General features: G+C 36.8%; 2 protein-coding genes across 2 annotated transcripts; both read left to right on the top strand.

Moving 5' to 3' along the window:
- The first annotated feature begins 157 nt into the window (after nucleotides 1–157).
- Nucleotides 158–26,583, top strand: HSPA14 (heat shock protein family A (Hsp70) member 14). The gene is made up of 14 exons (XM_044677904.1): nucleotides 158–315; nucleotides 1,520–1,600; nucleotides 1,677–1,759; nucleotides 10,364–10,412; nucleotides 10,542–10,647; nucleotides 11,200–11,290; nucleotides 12,740–12,844; nucleotides 13,863–14,024; nucleotides 15,752–15,907; nucleotides 17,869–17,971; nucleotides 21,686–21,901; nucleotides 22,177–22,350; nucleotides 25,523–25,593; nucleotides 26,421–26,583. The coding sequence occupies exons 1-14, from the start codon at nucleotides 259–261 to the stop codon at nucleotides 26,497–26,499; spliced, it is 1,533 nt and encodes a 510-aa protein (XP_044533839.1). The 5' UTR covers nucleotides 158–258; the 3' UTR covers nucleotides 26,500–26,583.
- Nucleotides 3,752–6,697, top strand: LOC123248975 (zinc finger and SCAN domain containing 29). The gene is made up of 2 exons (XM_044677905.1): nucleotides 3,752–4,322; nucleotides 4,833–6,697. The coding sequence occupies exons 1-2, from the start codon at nucleotides 3,752–3,754 to the stop codon at nucleotides 5,354–5,356; spliced, it is 1,095 nt and encodes a 364-aa protein (XP_044533840.1). The 3' UTR covers nucleotides 5,357–6,697.
- Nucleotides 26,584–26,960: the final 377 nt, after the last annotated feature.

Raw genomic sequence — 26,960 nt, 5'->3', positions numbered from 1 at the left:
TCCTCCACGCGCTGGGCGCTCATATCTTCAACTGAGGAAACCGACGCAGGCGCGACGCCTCTCGATTCGCCGGGCTCCGGCGTAGCGAGGCGGGAATTTGGTCTTGATTGGCGGAGACGTCCCGAGGCAGACGAGGATTGAATGGGCAGGCTGGGCGGAAGGGAGGGGGAAGCGTGTGGTTACCGCGGTGCTTGATGGGGCTGTTCCGAGACCGGTAGCGGCCGCCGTTGTGAGAGCAGCCCGTGCCGCCGCAGCCTCATGGCGGCCATAGGAGTCCACTTGGGCTGCACATCTGCCTGTGTGGCCATCTATAAGGTAAGGGAAAAAGGCGGCGGCGTAGAGAGAATCAGCTCGCTTTACTCTCCCCAGGCTCGGGGGTTGATCCCTTCCTTTGGTTACCTGGAGGGCCAGGCCCGCGATAATGTCGCTCAGGGTCGCGTTCCTGCGGCGGTGAAAGCCGAAGTACGCCTCGGGCCGGTGCCCGACTCTCGACTTTCTGAACTGCCCCCCTCTTTGATCTTCACACTTCAGCTCCAACCTTCCCAAATCCCTCCCCATTCCCTCCCCCCATCCCCCATCTCAGGCCGAGCTCTGCGGGGGGGCGGGGGAGACGCGCTTGGCGCCTAGGAGGGTCGCGGGACGGTGACGAGAGGTGTAGAGTGACGTCATGGCAGCATGCTCCTGACGTGGACCCTTGGCCCCTGCCGGGGTCTGGAGATGGGGGGCAGGAAAGGGGGAGAGGTCTTTGGGGGTCAGAACTCGAGGGTTCCGCCGCTTGTGCAAACTCCAGCGGGAGGGAGCAAGGAAGAGAAGGGTGGGGTAGCCTCGGCCTGTGCGACCTAGAACTGTTGCATTCTATACGAGAGGTTTGGCTCTGGAGGGGAGCGTGGGTGAGTATGGCTTCTTACTTGGTCTGTGGAATATGGAAGGTTTCCCAAGTCCTAAGTAGGAAAAGCGGCGTTGGAGGGCATGGGGGGTGGGGAGTGGGGTATCGGGTCCTTCTGTTAGTTCACTGGAGAAGAGAAATGAACAGTTTTTTGTTTTCCTGCTATCCCTTCTGAAAATAGGATCTATCAGGGAAAAAAAAGCTCCCAAAGGGTTAGTATTACTTAATCCAGAGAAAAGAAGGTGTGTGTGGGTGTGGGGGCGGAGAGGAGAGAGGGTGACTTAATAATGATCTTCAAGTGTTGTAAGGAAGGTTGTTATTACACATAGGATGTATTAACCACTTATTGCCTGTGCAGAGGACACCAAGAAGAAATGGGTGGATACAGCATAGAGGGCGTCCTCTGCTTGTGGAAGGGCAGGCCTGTGTAACTCTGTTAAATGAATAATATAATACATTGCTTAAGTCTAAAATATTTATACAGCACCAAAGTGTCCCAGCAGATGAGACCAAGTTGTATTAAAAAAATTCAACTGTTCTTGTTAAAAAAATATAATCACATCACTGTAAACTTACATAATAATTAATGTCATTTAAAACTACTGTTTTGTTTTTTTGCCCATCTCTCCCTAGGATGGCAGAGCACATGTGGTTGCTAATGATGCAGGTGACAGAGTCACACCAGCTGTGGTTGCTTATTCAGAAAATGAAGAGGTAATAGGCCCCTCACACTTCTTTACTTTGCAATAATTAAAAACTAGATATATTTTAATTAATGGCTTTTTTGCAGGTTGTTGGTTTGGCAGCAAAACAAAGTAGAATAAGAAATATTTCAAATACAGTTATGAAAGTAAAGCAGATCCTTGGAAGAAGGTAAGGAACTCAATTTTAAATGAAATAATACATTTTTATCAGGAAGAGCTCGGTAATCAAATTGTGGTGTGAAAATAGTAACTCTGGAATTAGGTTTTCCCATTCACAATTGGGGAAATTATTAAGAACAAATAATGGATTGCTTATTTGCTTTAATTGGTGATATTAGGTCTTTCTAACTTTGTGACATTTCACCAGTCATCATTAACAGTGCACACTATGGCTTTGGGACATGGCAGTAAATAAATATTTATGTGTTATTTCAGTGGAGATATGAACTTTTGACATTTTGAGTCAGATTTTTAGGGAAAGTGGAATGATGATGGCATTTAAGATCATTTGGAAGAAAGTTAGAGCATTTTATTTTTAGCATAGTTTAATTTTTCCAAAAACTATTAAGGTTGTTTGGTGACAGCTTCAATAGATGTCGGTTTTTTATTATGGTGCCTTTGTTAGATTTTTCTCTAGACTAACTTTTCCTGTTTGTCTCTTAACGTGCAAATTTAATCATTGTAGAAACAACTTAATTAATGTCTTAAATAAGAATCAAGTTAATCATCCACTGCTCTAACTTTAATTAAAAGATTAAAGAGACTTGCTTTCCCAGACTTCTGTCTCCTGAAATTATAGATTACAATAATAATTAAAGGTTTTCTATCCTTGAAATAATAATACTTTACATAGCGCTTTAAAATTTTCACAACACTCCTGTTTTGTTTTGTTTTGTTTTTTTTTCTTATAATTTTCATACCAGCTCTGGGTTTGATAGGACTAGTATTAACCCATTTTACAGATGAGGAAACAAGCACAGAAAGAATCTGGTTTGCTTACTGTTGTGCAGGGAAATAACTAGAAGTGGAATTCGCAGGTCTTTGACTTTAACCATGGCCTCTTTCCACAGTGCTGGATGGAGAATTCTGAGTAAAAATTAACTTAAAATTCTGACCTTGGGCTTAGGAATGAATTAATTTTAAGACTCATTACCTGGGATGCAAGGATCTTAATCAAAATGATCTTTTTGTTTTGTTTTGGTTCAATTGAACTTATGTTATTTTTTCTTCTTAGGCTGTCTCTGCACCAGCCAAAACCAAAATATGGGGTTTGGGGAACGGGGTAGGGGAAGGAGGTGCAAATAGTGTGACAATGACATTCTAAAACTACCCTTTTTCACTGTAAGTTGCAAAATTCACCTTATTGAAAATAAAGCAGTAGGTGTCAGTAGTTTTTAGACCCTAAATACCACCCCTAAATCAGGCAAGTATAGACAGGTTCATTGGTTTGAAGCATTTTAAGCACCCAGCAGGATGGGGAGAAGGGGGAGAGAAAAGGGGAAAACAGCCAAACTGGTAGATGACCAGCCCCTGTCGTTATCTCCAGTTCGAAAAGGTTTTTAGAAACTGCTCTAACAAAGGAAACTTAGTTCTTTTCTAGTCACCTGACAAGATGTCCCTAAGTAGCAATGCCACACTGCCAGCAACATGTAGCACATGGGCTGCCAGGGCTTCTCCAGAGCTGGCTGCCTCACACTGCAGGCCCTCTTTTCTGCAAGTTCCCCGTCTACCAAACATAATCTTCACAGACATAGTTAGAGTCACCAGGTCCTGGCCTTGGAAGCAACCCAACCTTCTGTGGAGGAGTCAGCCCTCAAGTTGCCAAGCCCACAGAGTGCTTTATTGGCCTCCCAACATCCATCTCAGGCTTACTCCTAAAGCCAGGCTTACTCAGCCTTGGCCCCATGCCTATCAATGAACCACTCACAAGTAGTACCATCTAACTTGATGCCAAAGTCTTCCTTACACCCTCCCTGTAACTCATGCCCCTCTGGCCTTCTAGCCAGACATGCGGTCCTTGGACCTGGTTCCACAGCAATTAGTCCGGAGAAGGAGGAAGCAACTGGCTCCAGGAAATATACTGAGACCTCACAGAGCTTCCCCCAAGTCTTCATTGTTGCAACTTGATGCTCAGGAGCCTTCAACATTTTCCCATCCCACAATGGCCACTACCAATAGCAGTGCGGGCATCCGCTGGTCCAGGCAGGAGACTCGTACTCTTCTGGCCATACTGGGTGAGGCAGAGTATATTCAGCGCCTCCAGACTGTCCACCATAATGCAGATGTCTATCAGGCTGTCTCAAAACGAATGCATCAGGAAGGTTTCCGACGCACAGAACGTCAGTGCCGCTCCAAGTTTAAAGTTTTGAAGGCTTTATACTTAAAGGCTTACGTCGCCCATGCCACCAGTATGGGTGACCCTCCACACTGCCCGTTTTATGATACACTGGATCAGCTTCTCCGAAATCAGGTAGTGACTGACCCAGATAATTTAATGGAGGATGCTGTCTGGACCAAGCAATGTGATCAGAACTTAGTAGCCTCTGACCTCCCAGGGGAAGAGGGAAACAGCAACTTGAAGGCAAAGAGGAATCAGGCAGCAGCTGACCATCAGACTATCTTGAGAGCAGCTAAGGAATCAGATGAGAATTGTCACCTGAGTGTGGGAATCGGTAACCAGCTGCCTGAAACCGGTGACCTTGAGGATTCCTGGGATGAAGCCTCAGGTGCAGGTAACTCCCAGGAGTGAGAAAATATCGGGGTCCCACAATGCTGTGGTCTAGGCACTAGCGCGTGGTTGGGGAGTGGGGTCCCGGCAGTGGTTGGCCTCAAGCCCTGCTCTTTTGACCAGTGGATCCTGGGTTTGGGGATGGGCGGCCATATGAACTTGCCTTCAAAAGCCCGTGCACTTGGGTCTGTTAGGGTTGGGATGCCGTGAACCCTAAGAGAGGAACGGTTCTGTGGAAATCCAAAGTAGTGGCAGCATTATTTCTTTAGATAACTAAAGATTTTGTAGTCTGGGCTTCACGGTTTGGTAAGAGAATGGGGTCATCAGGGCTGGGGAAAGGTCGTAAAGCCTTAGCAAAGCCAGGGGCCTAGCGCCTTCCCTGACCACGTACAAAGGGCTCCTTCCGGGAGCCTCCCTACATAGTCTGCTATTTGCTGCTATTTTCTGCTGCTGGCTTCAAAGCATTCCCTTAGCAGGAAAGTCCACTTTGCAACATTGTTGCTTTGTTTTGCAGGCTGCTCTCAAGCGATCCCCAGCTACAGCAGCTCCCACAGCCTTTACAGAGGTGCAGTGGCTCCCTGTCATAGCAGCACTGTGACCAGAGTGGGTGTGTCCTGTGAGCCGGGTCCCTGCGCCAGCACCAGCCGCAACACCCTTGGCCTAGCCTCCACCCAGCCGCCCCAGGCCTCTGCCTCTAGAATCCATCTTGTCCCTGGTGGGGATGGGACTTTCACCAACCAGCCGCCTCCACGGTGGGCCCGGCGGAGAAGGCGTTCAGTGGCCAGGACCATTGCTGCTGAGCTGGCAGAAAACAGGAGACTTGCACGAGAACTTTCCAAGCGTGAGGAAGAAAAACTGGACAGGCTGATTGCTATTGGTGAGGAGGCCAGTGCCCAGCAAGACACGGCCAATGAGCTCCGCAGGGATGCTGTCATTGCAGTCAGACGTTTGGCTACGGCAGTAGAAGAGGCAACTGGTGCTTTTCAGCTAGGACTGGAAAAATTGCTTCAGAAGTTAATTTCAAGCACCAAAAGTTAGGGGCCTGTTGTAAGAAAGTTATTCCCTAAACCTAGTGGTAGTAACATCTGCTTTTTAATGGCTGTCCTCGCTGTTCCCTGACATCTTTTCTTATGCAGCTGGCCCTCAGAAAGAGGGAAGATGAACCATAAATTTGTGGAGCAACAGGAATACCTATTTGGGCCAGTTCCTTTCCCAGAAGCCCATTACTAGTTAATGGAGGACTCTCCAGAAATGTGTGGGCCAGTGTGGTATTAGAAAAAGTCTGGGGCTGAGAGTCAGGAATTCTCCAGTCCTGCTTCTGCCACTGACTTCCTCTGTGTCCCCAAGTTTTTAGGCAATTCACGTCATCTCCCCGTGCATCAATATCCTGCTGTGTACAAAGGGGAATAATAATACCTGTCTTACCTACCTCACAGGGTTGTTGTGAGGCTCAAATGGATAGTAGATGTGAAAGCATTTAGAAAAGTATACTTTGTAAATGTAAGGTATTATTAATAAATGTGACCTTGGCCAAGGTAAGCCTGGGAGGAGGCACATTAGATTGCCAGGTATAAAAATGGGGTTATTCACCGTAACCTCATTCTTTGAGCCCTGCACCCACTACTTGTTTTTTATTTGTTTTTTTTTTTGTTTGTTTTTGTTTTTAAATTCTACTTGACATGTAGAGAGTGATTCCTTGGGTTTTTTTTTTTTAATCCCTCTACCATCATACAACTAATATGGTTGCAAACAATATGTACCCTTTTGAATACATTTTTCACTTCTATAAAAGTCACATATTGACATGTAATGCAAATCAGCAACCAAATTAGCTCCTTCCCTAGCTCCCCCTTTTTTTTCCCCATTCAGCTAGTTCCTATTGCACCACTGAGGGGGGTAAAATTTATGACTGACAGGGAACTGCAGTAGTGTGATGTCATGTTTCCATATTGATGAATGATTCTATGGTGAAATGAAATATTGAATGTTATATAAAATTTTAAATGTAAGTAAATACCTTGCATTTTCATATTATGTAGTTCCTTTACTTTATGTGCATAAGTATATATTAATAATTATCCTGATTTGGTTTGTTACCATCTGATCTTTCTAGAAACAAATGACTTGGATTGATTGTTAGTTTCCCTGCTCTGCTTCAAGCTGATTTCCTTTTTCTAGGCTAGCAGCTTTTCTGTCTAGTGTGTGTTAGAGGGGCATGCCTTGGAAACCTTCCAATCTAGGGAACCTGTTAAAATCACACTTTCTCCAATTTTGGTTCACCTAGTTGAATAGCCAATAACGAATGAGAGCAAAATATAATATCTCCTGCACCTTTTAGGAATGGAGTAGGTGGAGACTCTGGAATAGATCACTGTTCTTTTAAAGCACAGTCCCTAAAGCAAACCTTTTTGTCCTTGTTTTTTAAATCATTTCTCTGTAATACTTAATAGACCTTGAATTTATATTCAATGTTCTTCATTTACAGGAGACCAAAAGATTATAAAAACAAAACAAAAAACAAACTAACAAAATATTTTGGGGTGATGTGCCTTTATCTCTAAATTTACTTTCCAAAAGGAAACCATTGTCTGAGATCATTAAACACAGCTAGAGCTTTTACATTTTGTGAAGTAATTTAGGAGATAATTTTGTTTCTTTTTCTTTTCAAGGGGGTGGGAGGGAGGAGGAGATGGTGGATATATATGATAGAGGCTTTTTAAATTGATGAGGCTTTCCAGAATTTTTATTGTCTGTTGGGGGGAAATTTTTTTTCTTAAAGGTGTGGCTTAAATATCAGCCTAAACACTAGGGGGCACATTGGGGAGGAGGAGAGTCCAAAATACCCCAAAGACAAAAAAAGAACATTTAGTGCAAGTCTAGCACCTTGAGAGAGATATTAAATTGACATGCAAGCTACTATGATAAATGCGATGTAATGAGTAATGAATGTGGGAGGAAAGCTGTTATAGTGGAAAGAGCTCTCGAATAGGAACCAGGAGTCTTCAGCTCTATTCTTGGCTCTTACCATTATGTAGCTTTGTACACTTGGGCACATAACCTTTGTGGATCTTCTTCATCTAAAAAATGTTGGAGTTGGACTTGAATATTTTTAAAAGATTCTTCCCAGCTCTCAAAAGTTATGATTCAAATGTAAACAAAAATTAATGAAATTTTAGCTTTTGCGGTAAATATGTAATACATATTTGAAAATTTGTTTGAATTTTTAAAGGGCAGTGAAGGAGGGTTTAATTTAATATTTACTAAGGCACTGATCTCTTAAATTCCATGAAAAACATCAAAGATACCATCCCTGCTTTCAAAGAATATATTAAGGTGGTGAATTACTCATTTTTAGACCACTTTTAAAAATTCTTTTTGAGAGCCCTCATGTAGAGGTATATAAATCTACAGAGGCCAAGATTAAGTAGGCTTCCCTGGAAGAGATTTCTAGATATAAAGAGCTCAGCTTTTGGCATGCTAAGCTGTTGGTAGTGAAACAGGGCTATCAGTGAGATGAGTTAAGAACTCAGGTGGAGGCATGGAGGTGCCATGATAAGAAATACTATCACAGATACACTAACCTGATAGCCAGGTAGTATGCATGGAAGGCATAGGCCTCTGGAGTACTTTTTACTAGATCGTGGGCAAAAATAAAGAAGAGTATGTGTTGAAGGTTTTTAAAGGGGTGAAGAGAAAAATACGCAGATAATCAAGAGAGCATAGTATCTTAAATGGGAAAGGGTGTGACCAGGAATCAGGTTTTCACCTGGGTTCTAGTCCCATCTCTCATTACATAACCATAGGCATGTCATTTCACCACTCAGTGCCTGAGGGTCCTCATCTGTGAAAAGGGGGATAAATAATAATAACTGTCCTACCTCACAGGGTTGTTGTGAGGATCATTCGAAATGATTTTGAAAGCGCTTTGAACAGTTAAAGCACTATATAATTGTAAAGGATTGGTGAAATTAGAGACCCATAGCACATCAGTGGTGGTGTATGCCAAGCCTCTGGGCAATGACTGTATTTGTAGGCAAAGCCTATGGAGAGGGAGGAAGAGAATCCTTTCCATCCGTTAAAAGGTTGGGGGAGATGGGCCAGAACTGACTTCCTTTCTGCCTTCCAGAAACCATGATGTGCATGAGGTGCTCTTTGTACCAACCCCCATAGTCTGTTTTTTTTTTCTGTTTAATAACTGAATCCTGATGTGAACAAATAAAGTTTTTACTTGTATACAGTTGTGGCCAATCCACTGCTTCCTTAGATGTTCATAATCATCCCTTTATCTTTTCCATCCCTGCTTTCTTTGTCACTTACCTTTCCATGTGTATCCACAAGAGGTATTTATGCTTCCTACAAAAGTTCAGGTGAGAGAAAGAAGTTCCTTATATGGTTGTTGAGAAACAAGGAATGTTGCCACTATTAAAAGTGCTCATAAATTCTATGGAAATACTGCCCTTCCTGGTTATAACAATTACCTTGTTTTGAGAGATAATTGACCAGTTTTTTCTGCCACATACTCTTTATGTGGATCACTTCTGTTGATTAAGTTGCTGTTTAAAACAAGTTTTTCAGCTCCATGCCTGTGGCATGTGTGTCTTTAGCACAAAAATTTGAATTCTAGTCACTCTATTTTTCTGTGTTCAGGACAAAAAAGGCTCATGTCAGATAAAATGTCTTGATTAAGACTAAAAATGTTAATTGATCTAGGATCCCTTCTTAGGTCTAAGAATGCAGTTTAAGTACATGATCTTTTACTGACAATTTTCAGTGATTAAAGAAAGTGGGAACTTTACTTCGGATAATATGACTCCCTTTGGCAATAGAAATAAAATTAGAGCCATAATTAGTGAACTTAACAAATCCTACGTTAGATCTTTATCTGACATACACCTTCTTTACATAACATTCAAAATTTATCTTAAGTCTCTGCCTTATTTTATATATGGAATGTCACCAAACCCAATATGCAGTGTTTTAGGAGGATTTTTGTGCTTTATGTTGTATATAGGTATATGTAATAGAGAAGGGCCTAGAAAGAAAGGGTAGAGAAAACTTAGGAAAAGTGAGAGTAGAAAAAATAAGAAAACAGAGTTCGTTATGAGATAATTTAAATTTGTCCAAGGATATGCGATATCACTGATTTTTGAAACAATCATTTGCTTTTTCACAATTGAATCATTTCATAAACAGCTACTTTGATCAATCCTTCAAGCTTCACCTTTTTAGAAAATGAAACAACCATAATAATCACCTCAGAGGATGATCTCTAGGCTGCAAAAGTACCTCTTAAGATACTAGTTTCTGACTAAGGACTAAGATATATTCCTGCTTTCAGAAGTGAAGAAAGTGCTTGCAGATATGTCACTGATCTCATTGCTCCCCGATATTTTCATTGTATCAGGCCAAAAAGAAGTATTGAGTGCCTACTTCTTAAAGGGCATTTTACTTCTGCCCATCTTTTTCTCTGACTTGTGTTTGCTTCTCTCTCTTTTTTCCTCATCATGTATTTGCCTGCATTCTTCGGTCTGCCATCCTGTCACATTTTCTGCATAGGTACAGGTATATAGGTTTGTTCTTTCTGTCTCATAATTTGGGGGTTCTTTTTGCAATGTTCAGACACTCAAGTGAATGAATGCTGAGGTAGTTTATAGTAGGTTCAATAACCTGGGCTATAACCATAGCCGCCTTTTATCCCTGATTTTGTGGTCGGGACCATAGGATCATGGGGAAAAGCTTATAATATTATAGGAAGCTGTCATCGGGATAAAAATTTACCCTCAACCTAAATTATACTGCATAGTCAGAACAGGAAGTGAAAAAATGTTTTTTAAAGTCTTGATATAATAATTATTGTTAAATGGCTCATCTTGTTTAACTTCGCCTAATGTTATTTCTTATAAAAATTGAAGCATGTTGAATTAGCATTTTAATATATTTTAATGATTAAGGATTAGTGATACTAGAAAAAAGTCATATTTGAATTTTCAGCCTGTTTTGATAATTCTAACTTTTAATACACTATTTTTTTTCTTATATTCACAGCCCTGATGACCCACAGGTCCAGAAATACATCACGGAAAGTAAATGTCCAGTGAGTATAATCTTATTCCCAGAACACAAGATAATTCTAATGATCATTCATCACATATAACTTTGTTTAGGAACTTTACATTTTTTGGTAGAAGAGTTATTCAACTTAATTGTGCTTCTTTCTCTGTAGGTCATTGAAAAAAATGGAAAATTCCAATATAAAATAGATACTGGAGAAGAAACCAAACTTGTTAACCCAGAAGATGTTGTAAAACTGATATTTAGTAAAATGAAAGGTATTGAATAAAATACATAAAATGGAAGTTTCTCAAATGATTCTTTTAAGAGGGTTTTAATTGATAGAAAGACTTTCTTAAACTGAGTGAGATAGCATAGTCAGAAAAACATTGGAGCTAGGATTCTGGTGACCTCACTTCTAGTCTTGGCTCTATAGTGAAATAATAGCTAGGTGATCTTGAATAAGTTGCCGTGGTCCGTGGACCACTACAAAAGATCTTTTTAAGCTCACATGTTGTTATTCGTTGATGAGTTTGGAGGATAAAACTGCATTCCTATCATGTAAACATTAGTGAAACATATTTGCTTGTTTAGAACCCAAATTTCTTAAAGCAGGTTCAATCTTATAATGGCTGTTACCAAAGGCCCATCCTCTGGAAGGCTGGGGAAGGAAATTAGTAAGCTAGGGAGATAAGGTATAAATTGCAAAAAATGCTTTGTTAAGGAAGTACTTGACATCACAGATGTCTGGTGCTACTATTCACTTTTTTTTTTAAACAATACCAATGTATTTATTCATTTTTTGAAATTTTGTGTGTATGTGTAAACAGAAACTGCACAGTCTGCTTTGGGTTCAGATGTCAATGATGTAGTTATTACTGTTCCATTTGATTTTGGAGAAAATCAAAAGAATGCTCTTGGGTAAGTAGAATATGAAATGTTTTCTTCTTTGGCTAATTAAAGGAGTTAAAAATTCTTGGTTTTAAAATTCTTAAAACGTCACATAGCTTAAGGTGAAATCAGATTTGATTCTAATGTCATTAGGATCATTTGGTGATCCTTACTCCCCAGCTTTGGTGAAAATGTCAACAGAACATCAAACTAGATAGACATGGTTCTCTTCTTTGGTTTCATTGATGCCAACTTTGCTCTCTAATTTTGGTCCTTTATGAATCATTTTTATGGAAATATATAATTTTAGAGTGTCTTTGTATCCCTTTTTAACCCAGATTGAATTTTAGATGTATAAGATAAGGTCATAGTTAATATTAAGTAAATGTAATCAGAAGTTACACACAGCTCTGCATGGCCAGAGATCCAGATATAAACTTTAATATTTGCCAAAGTCCCAAAAGGCAAATATTTACTACTGCTACTTTTTAAAAAATCTTCAGCTATCAAAATTATTGACAAAATTTGGTGTTAAGATTGTTTTAACTACAACTGAAAGTTTACAAAGTTAGACATTTTAGAAATTCTCCATTTTCAAAAGAGCAAACAACTTCCTGCAGTAGATTGTAAAGCATATATACCATTTTTAGCAGAAAAATCTATTTTCATGTAACAATTTTTATCTCATGTGCTTTTGTATATTCCTACTAAAGACTAGTATATTTCAGGTTTAGGACAATCCTTAAAGTATCAGATGGCAGTTTACTTGAGTTACTTTTCATCTTTATGTCCTGTTGTGAAATATTAGGAAACAGTAATATTGTTTCTATGCTTTTTTCCCAAGTTTAGGGAAAGAGGAAAAGAACTCATGTTTCAAAATGTTTATAGCAGCTCTCTTTGTGGTGGCAAAAAAACTGGAGATTGAGGAGTTGCCCATCAGTTGGGGAATGACATATGATTGTGATGGAACACTATTGTGCTATAAGAAATGATGAACAAACTAATTTTTTAAAGACCTATACAAGATAATGAACAGTGAAATGAGTAGAACTAGGAGAACATTATACACAGCCACAGAACTAACACTAGAGGAATAAACTGAGAATGTTATCCCCAGAAAGTGAACAGAAAGCTAAAACATAAAAGACTTAATTTTTAAGAACATGCTGGCCTCTGTGATGATATCCTATGTAAATGTGGAGAGGGGAGGGGACAGGGTGGGACACTAGTGGGTAGGATCTATTATGCAGATATGAAGAAAAGTAAATTAGACACAGGTGATCTGTGATTTCATTTGTGTAGGGTCTTTTTATATATGGAAAATGTTTTGTTTGGATTTGTTAACATTTGGAATAATAATTAAAAATAGATTTTAAAGATATTAGGCAATATCACATAAAATCTTCAGTATACTTAGAAATGTTATAGGTGAATAGTTTCTGAGTGGCATTAAATACAGTGAAAGCAAATTGTTTACAGGGAAGCAGCTGGGGCAGCCGGATTTAATGTTTTGCGATTAATTCATGAACCATCTGCAGCTCTCCTTGCTTATGGAATTGGGCAAGATTCTCCCACTGGGAAAAGGTAAAAAATTAGATTAAATATTCACTTAAAAAAAACATTTATTTACTGGCAGTTATAGCTAAAGTAATTTCACTTAAGTTCAGCAGTTCCCAGACTTCGTGATTCTTTTGGTGAGAATTCTTTTTTTTTTTTAAACTCTTACTTTCTGTCTTAGTAACAACTCCTAAGACAAAAGGGCAAAGGGATTAAGTGACTTGCCTAGGGTCACACAGCTGGGAACTGATTGAGGTCAGATTTGAATCCAGGCATGGCAATCTTATTTTGTTTATTCAATATCCAAAAAAATCTACCTTTATATTAGTTGTTGAGAATTGTTTGCACCTGATGTAGGCACATTTATTCAGATATCTGGCTGCTTTGCCCTGATTCTTTTATCTCACTCATATCTTATTGGAATATTATGAACTGGAAAATTAGTGTCAGTAAAACACTTTGAACTGTTCAGATAGCACTAGATTAATACAGCATGTTATTAATGATGTACTTATAAAGTGTGGGTATATATGAAGTATGGCATTAATTTGTTCTGAACCTTTTTAGTTATTTAATTTAAAAGTTATATTTATAGTTTAGTCAACAATCTGAAACAGTTACTATAGTAGTGGGGCTTTCTATGATACTCTCATAAGTATTAACACTTGTAATATATGATATTTATATGGGAGTATTTTCTCTCCCAATGAAGATAAGTTATCATTTTATACAAACTTGCATTTACTTAAATCACATTCTCAATAAGCTTAAACTATTCAGACTAGAAAGCATCATTTTTCATCATAATATAGTGGAAAAAGTACTGGGCAAAGTAGGATACAAAAGGCCTGGATCTGGGTCTTGTCTTTGCCTCTAGCCAGCTGTATAATTCTAAGCAACCCCATTCATTCAAGTTACTTAACCCATTAGAAACCTTATTTTGTAATATCAATGATAGTAGCTTTTCCATCTCTAAACTGCTATGTATGATTCTTTAATAATAATAATTTGTGTTTCTTTTTTAAAAATCTTTATTTTTTCAAAGCAATGTCTTAGTCTATAAACTTGGAGGAACATCCTTGTCTATTAGTGTTATAGAAGTGAACAGTGGAATGTACCGTGTCCTTGCAACAAACACTGATGATAGCATCGGTGGTGTATGTTTTACAGAAGCCTTGGCCCAGTATTTAGCTTCTGAGTTTCAGAGGTGAGACCTGATTATAATATACGTTGGTATTCCTGTTTGTCTTAAAATGTTGTTTATTTTAACAGATTAGCTGATGTAAATTGAAAGTGTTTTTCTCAGCTCTTAGACTGTTGACAGATTCCTGAGTTTTGAACTTTAGTGCTCATTGCCCTGAACCTTCTTGCTGCCCCCAGCTAATAGAACTGTTAGACCATATAGCCCATTCTAAAATTTGTATCCCCTTGCAAAAAGATACTCAGGACATTTTTAATCTCTGAACTTGCCCCTTAAATAATATTTTAAAATGTTGTCAATGTATCAAAAACCGTTTTGGCGTTTTGGATAGGTCTCATTGTAATGGGCAGTGGTAAAAAAAGAAAAAAAAGGATTCTAACAAGACCTGCAATGTGCTAGAATGTGTGATAGCATTGTTGAACGTACTGTATTTTGAATGTGTGAGGCTAATTTGATTTCATCAAATTATGTTAAATGACAAAATATCCTTTAAAAAAGATGAATGTACAAGTATCTTTCCTTGAAATACAATTGAAGTAAAAAATGTTATTTGGTTTAGTGTTTCTGGTTTCTACTTTGCTTTATTTCTGTTCCAGGCACTCATTGAGTTCAAAGTTGAGTTAAATGGACCAAGTAATGAAGCAGTTATAGCAGAACCAGGCAGGGACAATAAGAGTTGGAGAGAGACATCAGGACAGCACAGGGATCTCAGGTGTACAGTTATGGTAAAAGAAATAAATATAGGCATAGAAACCATCCTTTCTGATGATCTTTTTTTCTTTTAATTCCATGATCCAATGTCTCACATACTAACAAGACCATCTTTCCCCAAAAAATCTAGTGCACAAAAATTAGAGTGCTACCAACTTCTGCTATTCAAAAATCAATTATACTCTCAAGCTCTTATTTTAAGCAAATAAGTAAGGCTATACACTATGTTCTTTGTACCTATTAAGCATCGATTAAATGTGAAGAATCAGTTTTATATCCTCTCTTACTTCATGAAGTTGTTATTTCACTGATGTAGGTACTCCTTTAGTTGATGCAGAAGGAAACCCTTTTATTGTTCAGTAGGCATTTTTCCAAAACTATTATGCTTCCTAAATTAGTTGCTGTTCACACATGAACATAGATCACTAATCTTGTTCTTTTTGGCAAGGAGATATATTTGATATAATGCACTATAGCATGACATTTTCTTTTTTGGCAAATTATTTTAAAATAGGTACTCTGTGCAGTTTATTGATGCTTAATTAGCTTGGCTTCTCAGATATTCTGTCAAAGATCAACATATCTTTGTGGTGATATTAAAGATTGTAAAAGGATGTAGGTTTCTAATTCTAGTTTAATGTCTTTGAGCCAGTTACATAACTTTTTATATTGTCTGTGTTTGTTTAAAAGCAAAAATACCCTATCTACCTAAAAAATGCCATTATCAGTAAAGGAAAAGATGTCTTATAGCATTTCTTGGTTAAGTAGTGAAACAGTTCAAGACACTAAATAAATTGGGTTTTTATTTTTTGAATTAGAGATCTTTCCTTTGGAATGTTTGGAAAATAGTTTGTTTTTTTAAAAAAGATCCAAAGGAATTAGAACCTAGAAGTGAAAAATTCTGGTATGTAATCAAGTATAATTTTATTATCTCATTGGGCTTTATTCATTTTTTTAGTTAATGTGAATAGTGACTGTGACCCAATGATTTTTAAGCTTCAAAGATTTTATTTTGAATTTAGGTCCTTTAAACATGATGTAAGAGGAAATGCTCGAGCCATGATGAAATTAATGAACAGTGCAGATGTTGCAAAACATTCTTTATCAACCTTGGGAAGTGCAAATTGTTTTGTGGACTCACTATATGATGGTCTAGATTTTGATTGTAATGTGTCCAGGTAAGAGGGAATAAAAAGGTGAATTTATCATGTTGGAATAACTGACTTTTATGAACTAATTTTTTAAAACTAATATATTGAGTTATATTAAAAAGAAACCATTCCTTTGTTTACTTTTGGGCAGTGTTTTTGACATACTAAATACTTTGCTTTTCCACTCCACAAATGAAGATGATTTGTGAAAATGATTCCAAATTTGGCCTGTTTAATTTGAATATGTGAGATTCTTAGTTTGAAGTTCTTAAAATCATGTAAACTATATCAAAATTTTATATACACAATAGCTCTAAGTAATTTTGCCCACTTTGACAAAGACCCTGCATTGGTTCACCAGTAGTTAATAATTGCAAGATACTAGATTGAGAATCCCTATTGATACTATTTAATTAATCATCTGTCTGACACTCTGGAACTGATTTCTTGATGATACATAGTAGACATAAGGTTAGTGTACATAAAATATGATTTCATATGTATATATATCATGTACGTAAATATGAACATATGATTTCTTCATCATTTATGTGAAATCCAGGAAGTGGTTAATGATTGCTCCTTCTCTTAGAGAATTCTTTTCCTTAGTCTTAACAGGAAGACTCTGCTTTAGGATAACATTTAAGCAAAACTGCTTGTAAACAGAGAAATTTCTAACTCACTCTGAACCTTTCAAGTTATTGATCCGATAACTGGATGAGTCGTAAGATGTCATCAGAAATTGACTTAGAGGATGATAGATCTTAACATTCTTCTATGTACCCAAAGATTACACTGCTTTCATTGGTTATAAACTCATTCATAGGGGGCAGCAGGGTAGCTCAGTGGATTAAGAGTCAGGCCTAGAGATGGGAGGTCCTAGGTTCAAATCTGGCCTTAGACACTTCCCAACTGTGTGACCCTGGGCAAGTCACTTGACCCCCATTGCTTACCCTTACCACTCTTCTGCTTTGGAGCCAATACAAAGTATTAACTCCAAGACGGAAGGTAAAGGCTAAAAAATAAATAAATAAATAAACTCATTCATGTTCTTAATTTAAGCTCCCTATAAGATCTTGATATGAAATCTGCAGATCCTTTAATAAGCTGTTTGATGATATATTTTATCTATTAGGGTTTTTAAGTGTTTTCCTTGTCTGGGATAAAAGATTGGCAGAATGGTTGATTAGTAGTAGTATTACCAATATTATAGAGATACCTAGGGTATTTTGAGGGTAATGTGGCAGAATTTGTACTTATATTTTTATTTGAACTTGACTTTGGATGCCTTCAAACATGTGTAAACTTGGGCTTAAAAAATTCTCTTATACTCTTAAGTCATTTACCTACTATAATTCAAGAACTTGCTCAGCTAATCAAAAGGCACTTACAATATGCCTGCCACTGTGTTGAGATCTAGAAATATGAAGAAAAAGTGAAAATAGTCTCCACATTCAAGGAGCTTACTTACGTTCTATGAGGGAGACAAAAGATACACATAAGTAGATATGTACAAGATATAGAGAGAGTTAGACCCAAGGTAATCTTAGTAGGAAAGGCATCAGCAGATGGGGAGGATAAGAAAGGCTGAGTCTTGAAGGAAGCCAGGAATTCTAAGAGATAGTTGCAGAGAGGAAGAACGTTCCTGGAACAGGAGGCAGCCTGTGCAAAGAAACCGAACATGGGAGATTGGATATTATACCTAAGGAACAGTGAATAGGCTGGTATGGTTGGACTTTAGAATTACTTTGAGGAGAGATCAGAAGTTTTGAAGAGCTTTAATACCATGTAGCAGAGGAGTTTGCATTCTATCCTAGAGGTTAATAGGGAATATAGAGTTTATTAAGTCAGAAATAACATCATTACAATAGTTTTTTATGTTACAACAGGTAATAATTTCTATTAATTGTTAATTTTAAATATTATGCTCTTGTAAGAAATATGTCATCTTTGCTATAACTAGGCAGTTTCATTTTTCCTTTTCAAAGGGCCAGATTTGAACTTATATGTTCACCACTTTTTAATAAATGTATAGAAGTCATCAGAAATCTCTTGGAACGTGTTGAATTTACATCAGATGACATCAACAAGGTAATGTATATTTGCCTCCTAATGTATTTCTTATTAATATAATGATATGGTGTTAGACTAGGAAGGAGTTAGGCAGATATCTTCTTAATAACTAAACGGTATTAAGATCTATTTAAGTATTTTCTGAGTGTGTCTCTGTGAATTTTTAAAAAAGCAGATGGTTATATGTTATTTGTAATACACACTTATAATGCCCATTGTTTATCAGGCATATAATTCCCATTAAGAGTAGGGGGGGGGGGGGGGACAGCTAGGCAGCTCATTGGATCTAGAGCCAGGCCTAGAGACACAAGAGGTCCTGGGTTCAAATTTGGCATCAGATACTTCCTAGCTGTGTGACCCTGGGAAAGTCACTTAACCTTTATTGCCTAGCCCTTAACACTCTTCTGCCTTGGGACCAAACACAGTATTAATCCTAAAATGGAAGGTAAGGGGTTTTTTGCATGTGTTTTTTTGGGGTTTTCTTTTAAGGCATTTGAATGGAGAAGCTTTGTTTTTAAGATCCTTTTATTGTGTTGATTTTTTTAAGTTCTGCTGACTTTAAGAACTGTTTAAATTTGTAAGACATTTTTTAAATGCTTCTTAAAACAAAAAGGCTTTACAACAAAAGGAAGTTATGTTCCTAATGGAAGATTGCTCCTTATGTGTTAGCTGCCATTAACAAATTCAAATTTACACAGAATATGCCTATATTCTATAAATTTTGGAATTAGGAAACCATATTTGATTTAAAGTTAACTGATATATTCATATGTTAGTATTACTCTCTCTTTTTTTATTATCCAATACTTCCTGAACACTAATGATTTTTGAGGAGCTTTAAATATTTCCTGAATATTTGAGTTTCTTGTCTAAACTGTTTACACTTAATATACTTAATATACTGTTTATACTTAATCTTTTGAATAAAAGCATTGCATTCCATGAAGAATTTTTTTGGGTCATTTCACATAAAGTTAAGCCAGTAATAAATGTTTTTTGCTACTAATGATCATACAGATAGAAAAGAACATTCTGTCATAGGTTAGATTTTTGGCTCAGAAATTTAGAATTGGTCTAGGATAGAATTCTGTTTTGCTTATCTCTAAGGAAGACCGCTCCATCTAGATCTAGATAAGCCGTTTCTTTTTCAGCTAGTAGTCTATTAGTCTGTCAGTGAACAAATTTAGGAAGTGCCTGCTATGTGTCAGGTACTATACTAAGCTTTGGGAATATTAAGAAAGGAGCTCACAGTGTTAACTCCTACCATCTGTTTCCTTAGTGGAGGGCTAATTTTCATTTCCTCGGATCTCCTGACCCAATGTGCAAAGGGCCCAATCTTTATCAGTTATGTCTCTTCCTTGCCATGCTCATTTGTGAGATAGCAGTGACATACAAACTTAGAGGAAAGCGTGAAGATGTTTCTCAAAAACAAAACATTATTCAATGAGCTAATAAGTGCATCATCCTAGGTTATACCATTCCCTTTATTATGGGCCTTGCGATGGGTCTTTTAAAAGACTACGAAAGATTCAAAGGCACTCTGTTACTAGAATGTTCTTTATGACTTTGACCGATATAATATGGACAAATTCAAGGCCTTTTCTAGGTTCTATGCAAGAAGAAGACATTGGTGCCAATTTTGTTTTGTTTTATGAACAAACATCCAAATATGAAAAAATTGAATGCCAATTAGTAGATATTTTGTTATCCTTCTAAAAAGTCTCTTTAAAATAGTGGTTTCCAAAGTGAGGAGTGTAATGGTCCCCAAGGGTAAATAATCAGCTAAGGGTGGGAGCATGGGTGATCATCGCCTCCTCTCCCCAAGATAACACATTACAGCACTTGACTCCAATGTACAACCACACCACTCCCTTCATCTGTTACTACTAAATACTTTCCCACTCTTTCCCCTGCCCATTTTGAGGGCACTATCATTTTTACAATCTTGATGTTATTTTTTACTCTATACCTTTACTCGTCGTGAATTTAATCAGTTGCCAGTCATATCACATCTACTTCTACAACATCTCTCCATTTGTCCCCTTCTCTATATTCATACAACCACTTTCTCATCAGCTCTCACTTGGACATTTACAATAGCTGCCTGATTGGTCTCTGCCTCTCTTATTCATCCGTTAGGCAGCTGGTCAAAATGATTTTCCTAAAGTGCTTTTCAAAGCACATGACACTGGCTATGCCATTTATTAAATCTCAGTAGTTCTCTCTTGACTCTAGGATCATATATTGTCTTTAGGTCATCCTTCAAAACTTTTATATTATACATATATATATAAAATATATACTTTATAATTATATACATTAAAGTAGCAGATTTAAATTATTTATAGATAAGTAAATATACATATATAGATATTCCATACAATTTTTTTTTTACTGATGGGGTACAAGATCAAATAACTTTGGGATCCACTGCTGTATCGGATAATATTAAAAGCCACTGTATGTCTTTGTAATGTATATGCCTTAGGATCCCCCAGCTTCCTCCTGAAAAAAATTTTAATAGTGCTATATCCTAAGATAAATGCTAATCCACAGCATAGGTAGTGGAAGATCTGTGTTTTCTAAAGCAAGTTCATTTTTATGTATAATATACAAAAATTGATGGTAACATAATGATGAAATTTCTATGATAGTAAATACTTTTAAGTGCTTCTTCTAAGCATCTTTTTTAGGTTTGCAAATCCAAAAAAATATGTAAACTGTGACTTATTTTCTCATAATGCAGGTATGGAATTCATATCATAGTTTCCACATCAGTAAATTGGTCGATTTACATATTTTAAAGCTTTATTATTTCTTTTTTTTTTGCTACTCTCTTCACCAACAATACACTAGATTGTCCATTTTCCCACAACCCCTCTAACTTTGACCATTCCCATCTTTTGTCATCTTTGCTATTTTGCTAGGTGTAAGGTGGTAGAAAGAACCTTAGGGTTATTTTGATGTACACTTCTTTTATTAATGATTTGGAACATTATTTTATATAATTGTTAATAGTGGAAATTTCTCACTTAAGAATTTTTTATTCATATCCTTTAATCATATAGCTTTTGGGGAATAGCTCTTGGTCTTATCTGTTAATTGTTATTTATCTTGGATACCAAAACTAGATTGAAAAAAATTGATGCAAAGATATTTTTTCCCTTTTGATTATTTCCTTTTGTATTTTAGATGTATTTTGCTTATATAGAAGCTTTTCCACCTCATGTAATTAATATCTATTTTATCTTTTTAATTGCCTCTGCCCTTGTTAATTTAACCCTATGAAAAGCTATGAAAGGTTTATGATCCACTTCCTTTCTGTTTTTTTTGTTTTTTTTTATGGTTTGATTTTTTTTTTAATTCAGGCCACATTCAACTTTTTCTTTTGAGTTATTTTATGCTCCTCCTGAGTCTTTTCTCAGAGGTTTTATTTATCTTCATTTGTTCCAAGAATTAATGTTGTCCTTATGAAAAGTTGGAGTTACTCTCTCCTTTGAGAGCACCTTTAGATTTTTCATAATTCTTGATACTGGTTAGTATTTTCTTTGACATCTTATCCACCTAGCCACCCCCTAATTTTTTTTCTAATAAGATTTCACAAAAGGAATGCCTGGTTAAAAGCAAGACGTTTTAATACCTTCAAGGAGTTTTTACTACTTCATTATAGTATTGATGCTGTTTAATTCTAAAAAACACATTCAGGCAATAAGAATGAATGTTCTTTTCCAGGTTGTACTTTGTGGAGGCTCAGCTCGAATCCCAAAGCTGCAGCAGCTGATTAAAGAGCTATTTCCTGCTGTTGAGCTCCTGAATTCAATTCCTCCCGATGAGGTTATTCCTATCGGTGCAGCTACAGAAGCAGGAATTCTTGTTGGCAAAGAAAGTATATTATTAGAAGAGGAACCTCTTGCTATTGAATGTTCTGCAAAAGATATTTTAGTGAAGGTATGTCTACCTTCTCTAAATTTTGTAATAAAACATTTAATTTTGTTGTAACATTCTTATAAGATAATATGCCATCTAAAATCACAAAATTCATTCAATTTAAATTTGTCCATTTCTGCACTGATTATGGTATATTTTTGTTTTTATACTTTAATGCTCTTATGTATTCTTGTGGTTATTTTCTTAATAAAACAGAAAGCTAGCTATAGTTACAGTCCTAAGAGGCAAATAACAAAGAATTACTAATGATACTCATGTGGTTTTTGCTTATTCAGGGAGTGGATGAATCAGGAGCCAATAGGTTCACCGTACTCTTCCCATCAGGGACTCCTTTGCCAGCTCGAAGACAACACACGTTACAAGCCCCAGGAAGCATATCCTCAGTATGTCTTGAACTCTATGAATCAATAGGAAAACATTCTGCAAAAGATGAAAACAAATTTGCCCAGGTGAGAGTATTAGGTTTATGGCTATCAAAACCAGCAGGTTTTTGTCTTTTTCCTCTAAAGTATTTGTGTAAATTACATCTATAATTTTTTTGTACATGGAGTAGCTCAGATTGCAAAATTAGATACTATGTCATTCATGGGCTGGGTGATAAGAAAAACAGTCATTGTTGGTGCCTAGTAGTTCAGAGAAGGAAATAACTGGGAATAGATTGAACCAATGTTAATGGCCTCAAATGTGTGCTTTTAAATCATAATCAGCATGTTAAAACATGAATTCCAAGTTTTATTACAAGGAAGCAAATGCAACTTAATATCTATCACTAAGATTTTAGGGAATGGGATTCATCCTGCAATTCAAGCAACAATGTTGAGAAGGTGTTAAGAAGTAGAAAATTCCTGTGGGTCAAGAAACGTCCTTCTTCCCCATTGCCCCTAAATCTGAATAGAGAAAGTATGGTATGGTAAATAGAGATTCCTTTTCAGAGTCAGGAAAACCTAGGTTGAGGGCCCACCCTGACCCATCCAGGCTTAGCCATAGTCGAAGCCCTTGAGCTCTGAGTGTTCTGGGCAATTGTCTAAGGCTCCAAGTTGAAAATGTGCCAGCCTACACTAGGTAGGAGGAGTTCCTCATCTGTGAACTGCTCATAACAAAGAAGTTGTAGCTCTAATTGGAATCCAATCTAGAACCTATGGATGAGAATAAAAGAATGCAGTAAACACAGAAGCACTATTATTATGATAGTCCACTAGATGTAAATTTGCCAGACACTCGTGATGAAGCTTTCCTAATACAAACTAATACAAGACGGGAAGCTCCACCTATGCATATATCTCCCAGAACTCTCATTCTCCTAAGCATGGGATAAATTCTTGACTTACCTTGCTGATCATTTTTTCTTTCAAAAAGTAAAGAAGTGGGGGGAGGGGGGCAGCTGGGTGGCTCAGTGCATTGAGAACCAGGCCTAGAGATGGGAGGTCCTAGGTTCAAATCTGGCCTCAGACACTTCCTAGCTGTGTGACCCTGGGCAAGTCACTTAACCCCCATTGCCTAGTCCTTACCACTCTTCTGCCTTGGAACCAATACACAGTATTGATTCCAAGACCGAAGGTAAGGGTTTTAAAAAAAAAAAAAGTAAGGAAAGCAACATGAGGGACTGCTATTTTGGTTTTAATTGTGGCCCAAAAAATCTTGGTTGGAGAAGTGGCAATTATAAGAACCTTGGGAGAATGTGGCCATGTTATCTTCAGTTTGACCCTAAATTTTATAGAATCCTAAACTTTGAGCTGGAATGGCCTTTTGAGGATATCTAGACCCTTCCCACATTCTACACAGAAGGAAACTGAAACCTATTGAGGTTAAATGACTTGTCCAAGATCACACATGTTAAAAAGTGACAAAACCAGGATTTGACCCATGTGTCTGATTATAAATCCAGGACTCTTTCTATTACCCTATGCTAACAAATTTCAAGAAGTTCAGGAGAATAATAGGTGTGGGCCTACAGATAAGAATTCCAAAAGGAAAGATGCCACAAGAGGAATGAGAAATGGACTTCTGGTAACACTGCATATATTCCTAAAGAGGAAGCAAATAGAGGAGGGGCATTTAAAGCAACTGATCTGGTTTGATATGTAAGATTAAAATTAATATCCAATAACTCCAAGTATTATATTTTATAAGATTTACTAATAAACACTTGAAGCAGAAGAAATAAAAGGACAAAAGTAAAAGCCTGAGTAAAGCCAGTTTCCCCAGCCACGTTCACAGGAAAAGAGAGAGGCAGTCACACAAAAACTTTTACCTCCAAAATGTAAGGATGTAAAATGAGAACGAAAGGGGGATGCTGGGAGGGAGAGTCCTGGGGTTCAAAATTCTAATTACACACATAGGAACCTCTTTGTTAAGCTCTGATTAAAAAGGTCATATACAAATATAGGAAGGAAAGATGAATAATATAGTAAAGTGGCATGGAATTCCAAGATTTGTTTCAGGAAGGCCTAAATAAAAAAATGACACAAAAAATGTAGTCAGTATAAAGGGCTTTCTTTTAAGGTATGTACAGAGCAAGAAGAATAATTAAGGAAGGGCTTGATCCACTATTTGTGACTGATAGTATAAGGTTATAAGGCATTAAAGCCCAAGTTTTAAGTATTTAATTTTCAGGAAATCAATTTATAAAGACACTTTTCACAAAAATCATTATATACTCATAGAAGAATATGCTTGTAGAGGATTTCTGTCAATTGTTTAATTACCAAAAAGAAAATCATTTTTAAGGAAAGAAAGCACTATTTGATGAAAAGACCAATTTAATTTGAGATATACCATTAAAATGGAAAAATGCATTTGATTGCAACATCCCTTCCCTCTTCATTTGTTTTTCTTTAGTACTGTTATATTGGTATAATCTAGTTCATAGCCATCACAGAGAAATTAGATATAGAGAAAAGCTAAACAAACTACCAACTGTGCCCAATCATATTCATCAGCCACTGCAACATCTCTAATAGTCATTAAAATTGTATGTTTTCCTTTGAGTAATTTAAATTCTTAAAAATCATAGATTTGAAAACCAACCCACTCCCAGCATGCTTGAATGCACGCACACATACTTTAAAAAGGACCTATGGGGAGTCATCTAAGTAGCTTAGTGGATCGATAGCCAAGCCTCGGGTCCTGGGTTCAACTCTTGCCTCAGATACTTCCTAGCAGCTGTGTGACCCTTGGCAACTCACTTAATCCCCCTTGCTAGCCTTTACCACTCTTCTGCCATAGAACCAATAAGACAGAAGTTTTGTTTTATTTTTAAAGGGCCTATAGCCAATGATTGCCATAGCAAAATAAAATCACCAAAGTGGTTGCTTATCCCAAGGAATTTACATACCACTGCAATTACCTTATACAAAAGAAGAAAAAGAAAAAAAATTTTTTCTCTCTCTAGTTTATCTTCCTCTCTGGTCTAGTCCAGTCACATATTCTTTTTCTATAACAACTGTATCCAATAAAAAATGAATATTCTTTGAGTTTTAAATGCCATGTAGTAGCAAGATTGACCATTTCCGGGCTTTACATTAAAGTTTTTGGGGGGGAGGAGGATTACTAATTTGTTAGTTCATTAGTTAAGATGATGCTTTATTGATTCTTACCTAACATTTTTTCTTTCATAAACAGATTATACTCCAGGATTTAGATAAAAAAGAAAACGGGCTCCATGATATATTAGCTGTTCTCACTATGAAAAGGTACAGAAAATAAAATTTGCTTAGTGATATAAAGAAAATTTGGTAGTCTTTAAATTTTGAGAATCTATATTTCATCAGTCAGTTTGTTAGTTTGTGAAAAGTAGGCAAAGTCTATTCACAATTGAAAAATCTGCCATTCTTGATTAGTAATCATTGTTGATATCTAGAATTGATAAACTGTTCTTTATGCCTTCAGCCTTATTTTTTGTTGGCCTTAATCATGTCTCTTTCTAATAAATTACAATGATATCTTTTTATTTTAACCTTTAAATTTGGTTGTACTTTTGACCTAAAAAAGTGGTCTTTGCTTATTTCAGAGACATTTAAGCAATGTCCAGTGTCATTTCCTTGGTAATTATATGGTAAAATTTCCACTGCTTTCTTGTTCAATGATCTAGAAGGAAATTGTTTTAAAGGGGAAAAAATGTTCCACAAATGTGTCATAATCAGTGCTTTGTTTAAAGCAGTGGTTCCCAAACTTTTTTGGCCTACTGCCCCCTTTCCAGAAAAAAATATTACTTAGCCCCTTAGAAATTAATTTTTTTTTTTAAATTTTAATAGCAATTAATAGGAAAGATAAATGCACCTGTGGCCATCACCGCTCCCCTGGATCGCTACAGCACCCACCAGGGGGCAGTGGCGCTCACTTTGGGAATCACTGGTTTAAAGCCTTGGAATTGAAATGTATTTATTCCAATGCAAAGTCTACTGCCTGAAAACTAAAGTTGCTGTAGCTGTTTTCCAGAATACAGTGCCATCTCAAGTTTTTAATTTAAGATTTTCCATAACTTTTTGTAACAAGCCTGCCCATTTTATTTTGTGTTTAGGGATGGATCTTTACATGTGACATGCACAGATCAGGATACTGGAAAATGTGAAGCAATTACTGTTGAAGTGGCATCGTAGTGCTTTTGAGAAAGCATTTTTTTTTCATTATTGGAATATGTATGTCATTTTGTTTTTGTGAAGGACTTATGTTTATATTAAAACACTTTTTTAATGAACCACATAATCTGTTTTTATTAAACTAATTAGAAGATATTTTTAAATGACTTTCTAAAATATATAGTGAACTAGACAGAAAAAATAATAAAATGTTATTATGTAACTGTTTAAAGTAAAATTATCGTGAGTGGATAATAAATTAGTGTTTAACCTTATTTCCCTTTAAAATTATCTTTTGAGAAACATTTGTCTTATTGGGATTGTCAAATTGAATGTGTTCCACTCATCAGGAAGAACTCATGATTAATGAGAGATTCATTGGACAATAAGAGAATTTATTCTTTGTCCAAACCTATCATAAAACTTTTTACCCTGGAGGGTCAGGAGATAGATAATCTAAACATTTAATCTAAACATTAAGT

This window comes from Gracilinanus agilis, chromosome 5 (assembly GCF_016433145.1).
Source record: "Gracilinanus agilis isolate LMUSP501 chromosome 5, AgileGrace, whole genome shotgun sequence".
Lineage (NCBI taxonomy): Eukaryota > Metazoa > Chordata > Mammalia > Didelphimorphia > Didelphidae > Gracilinanus > Gracilinanus agilis.
The sequence above is the reverse complement of the archived record's forward strand: the minus strand, read 5'-3'. Positions and strand labels throughout refer to the sequence as shown.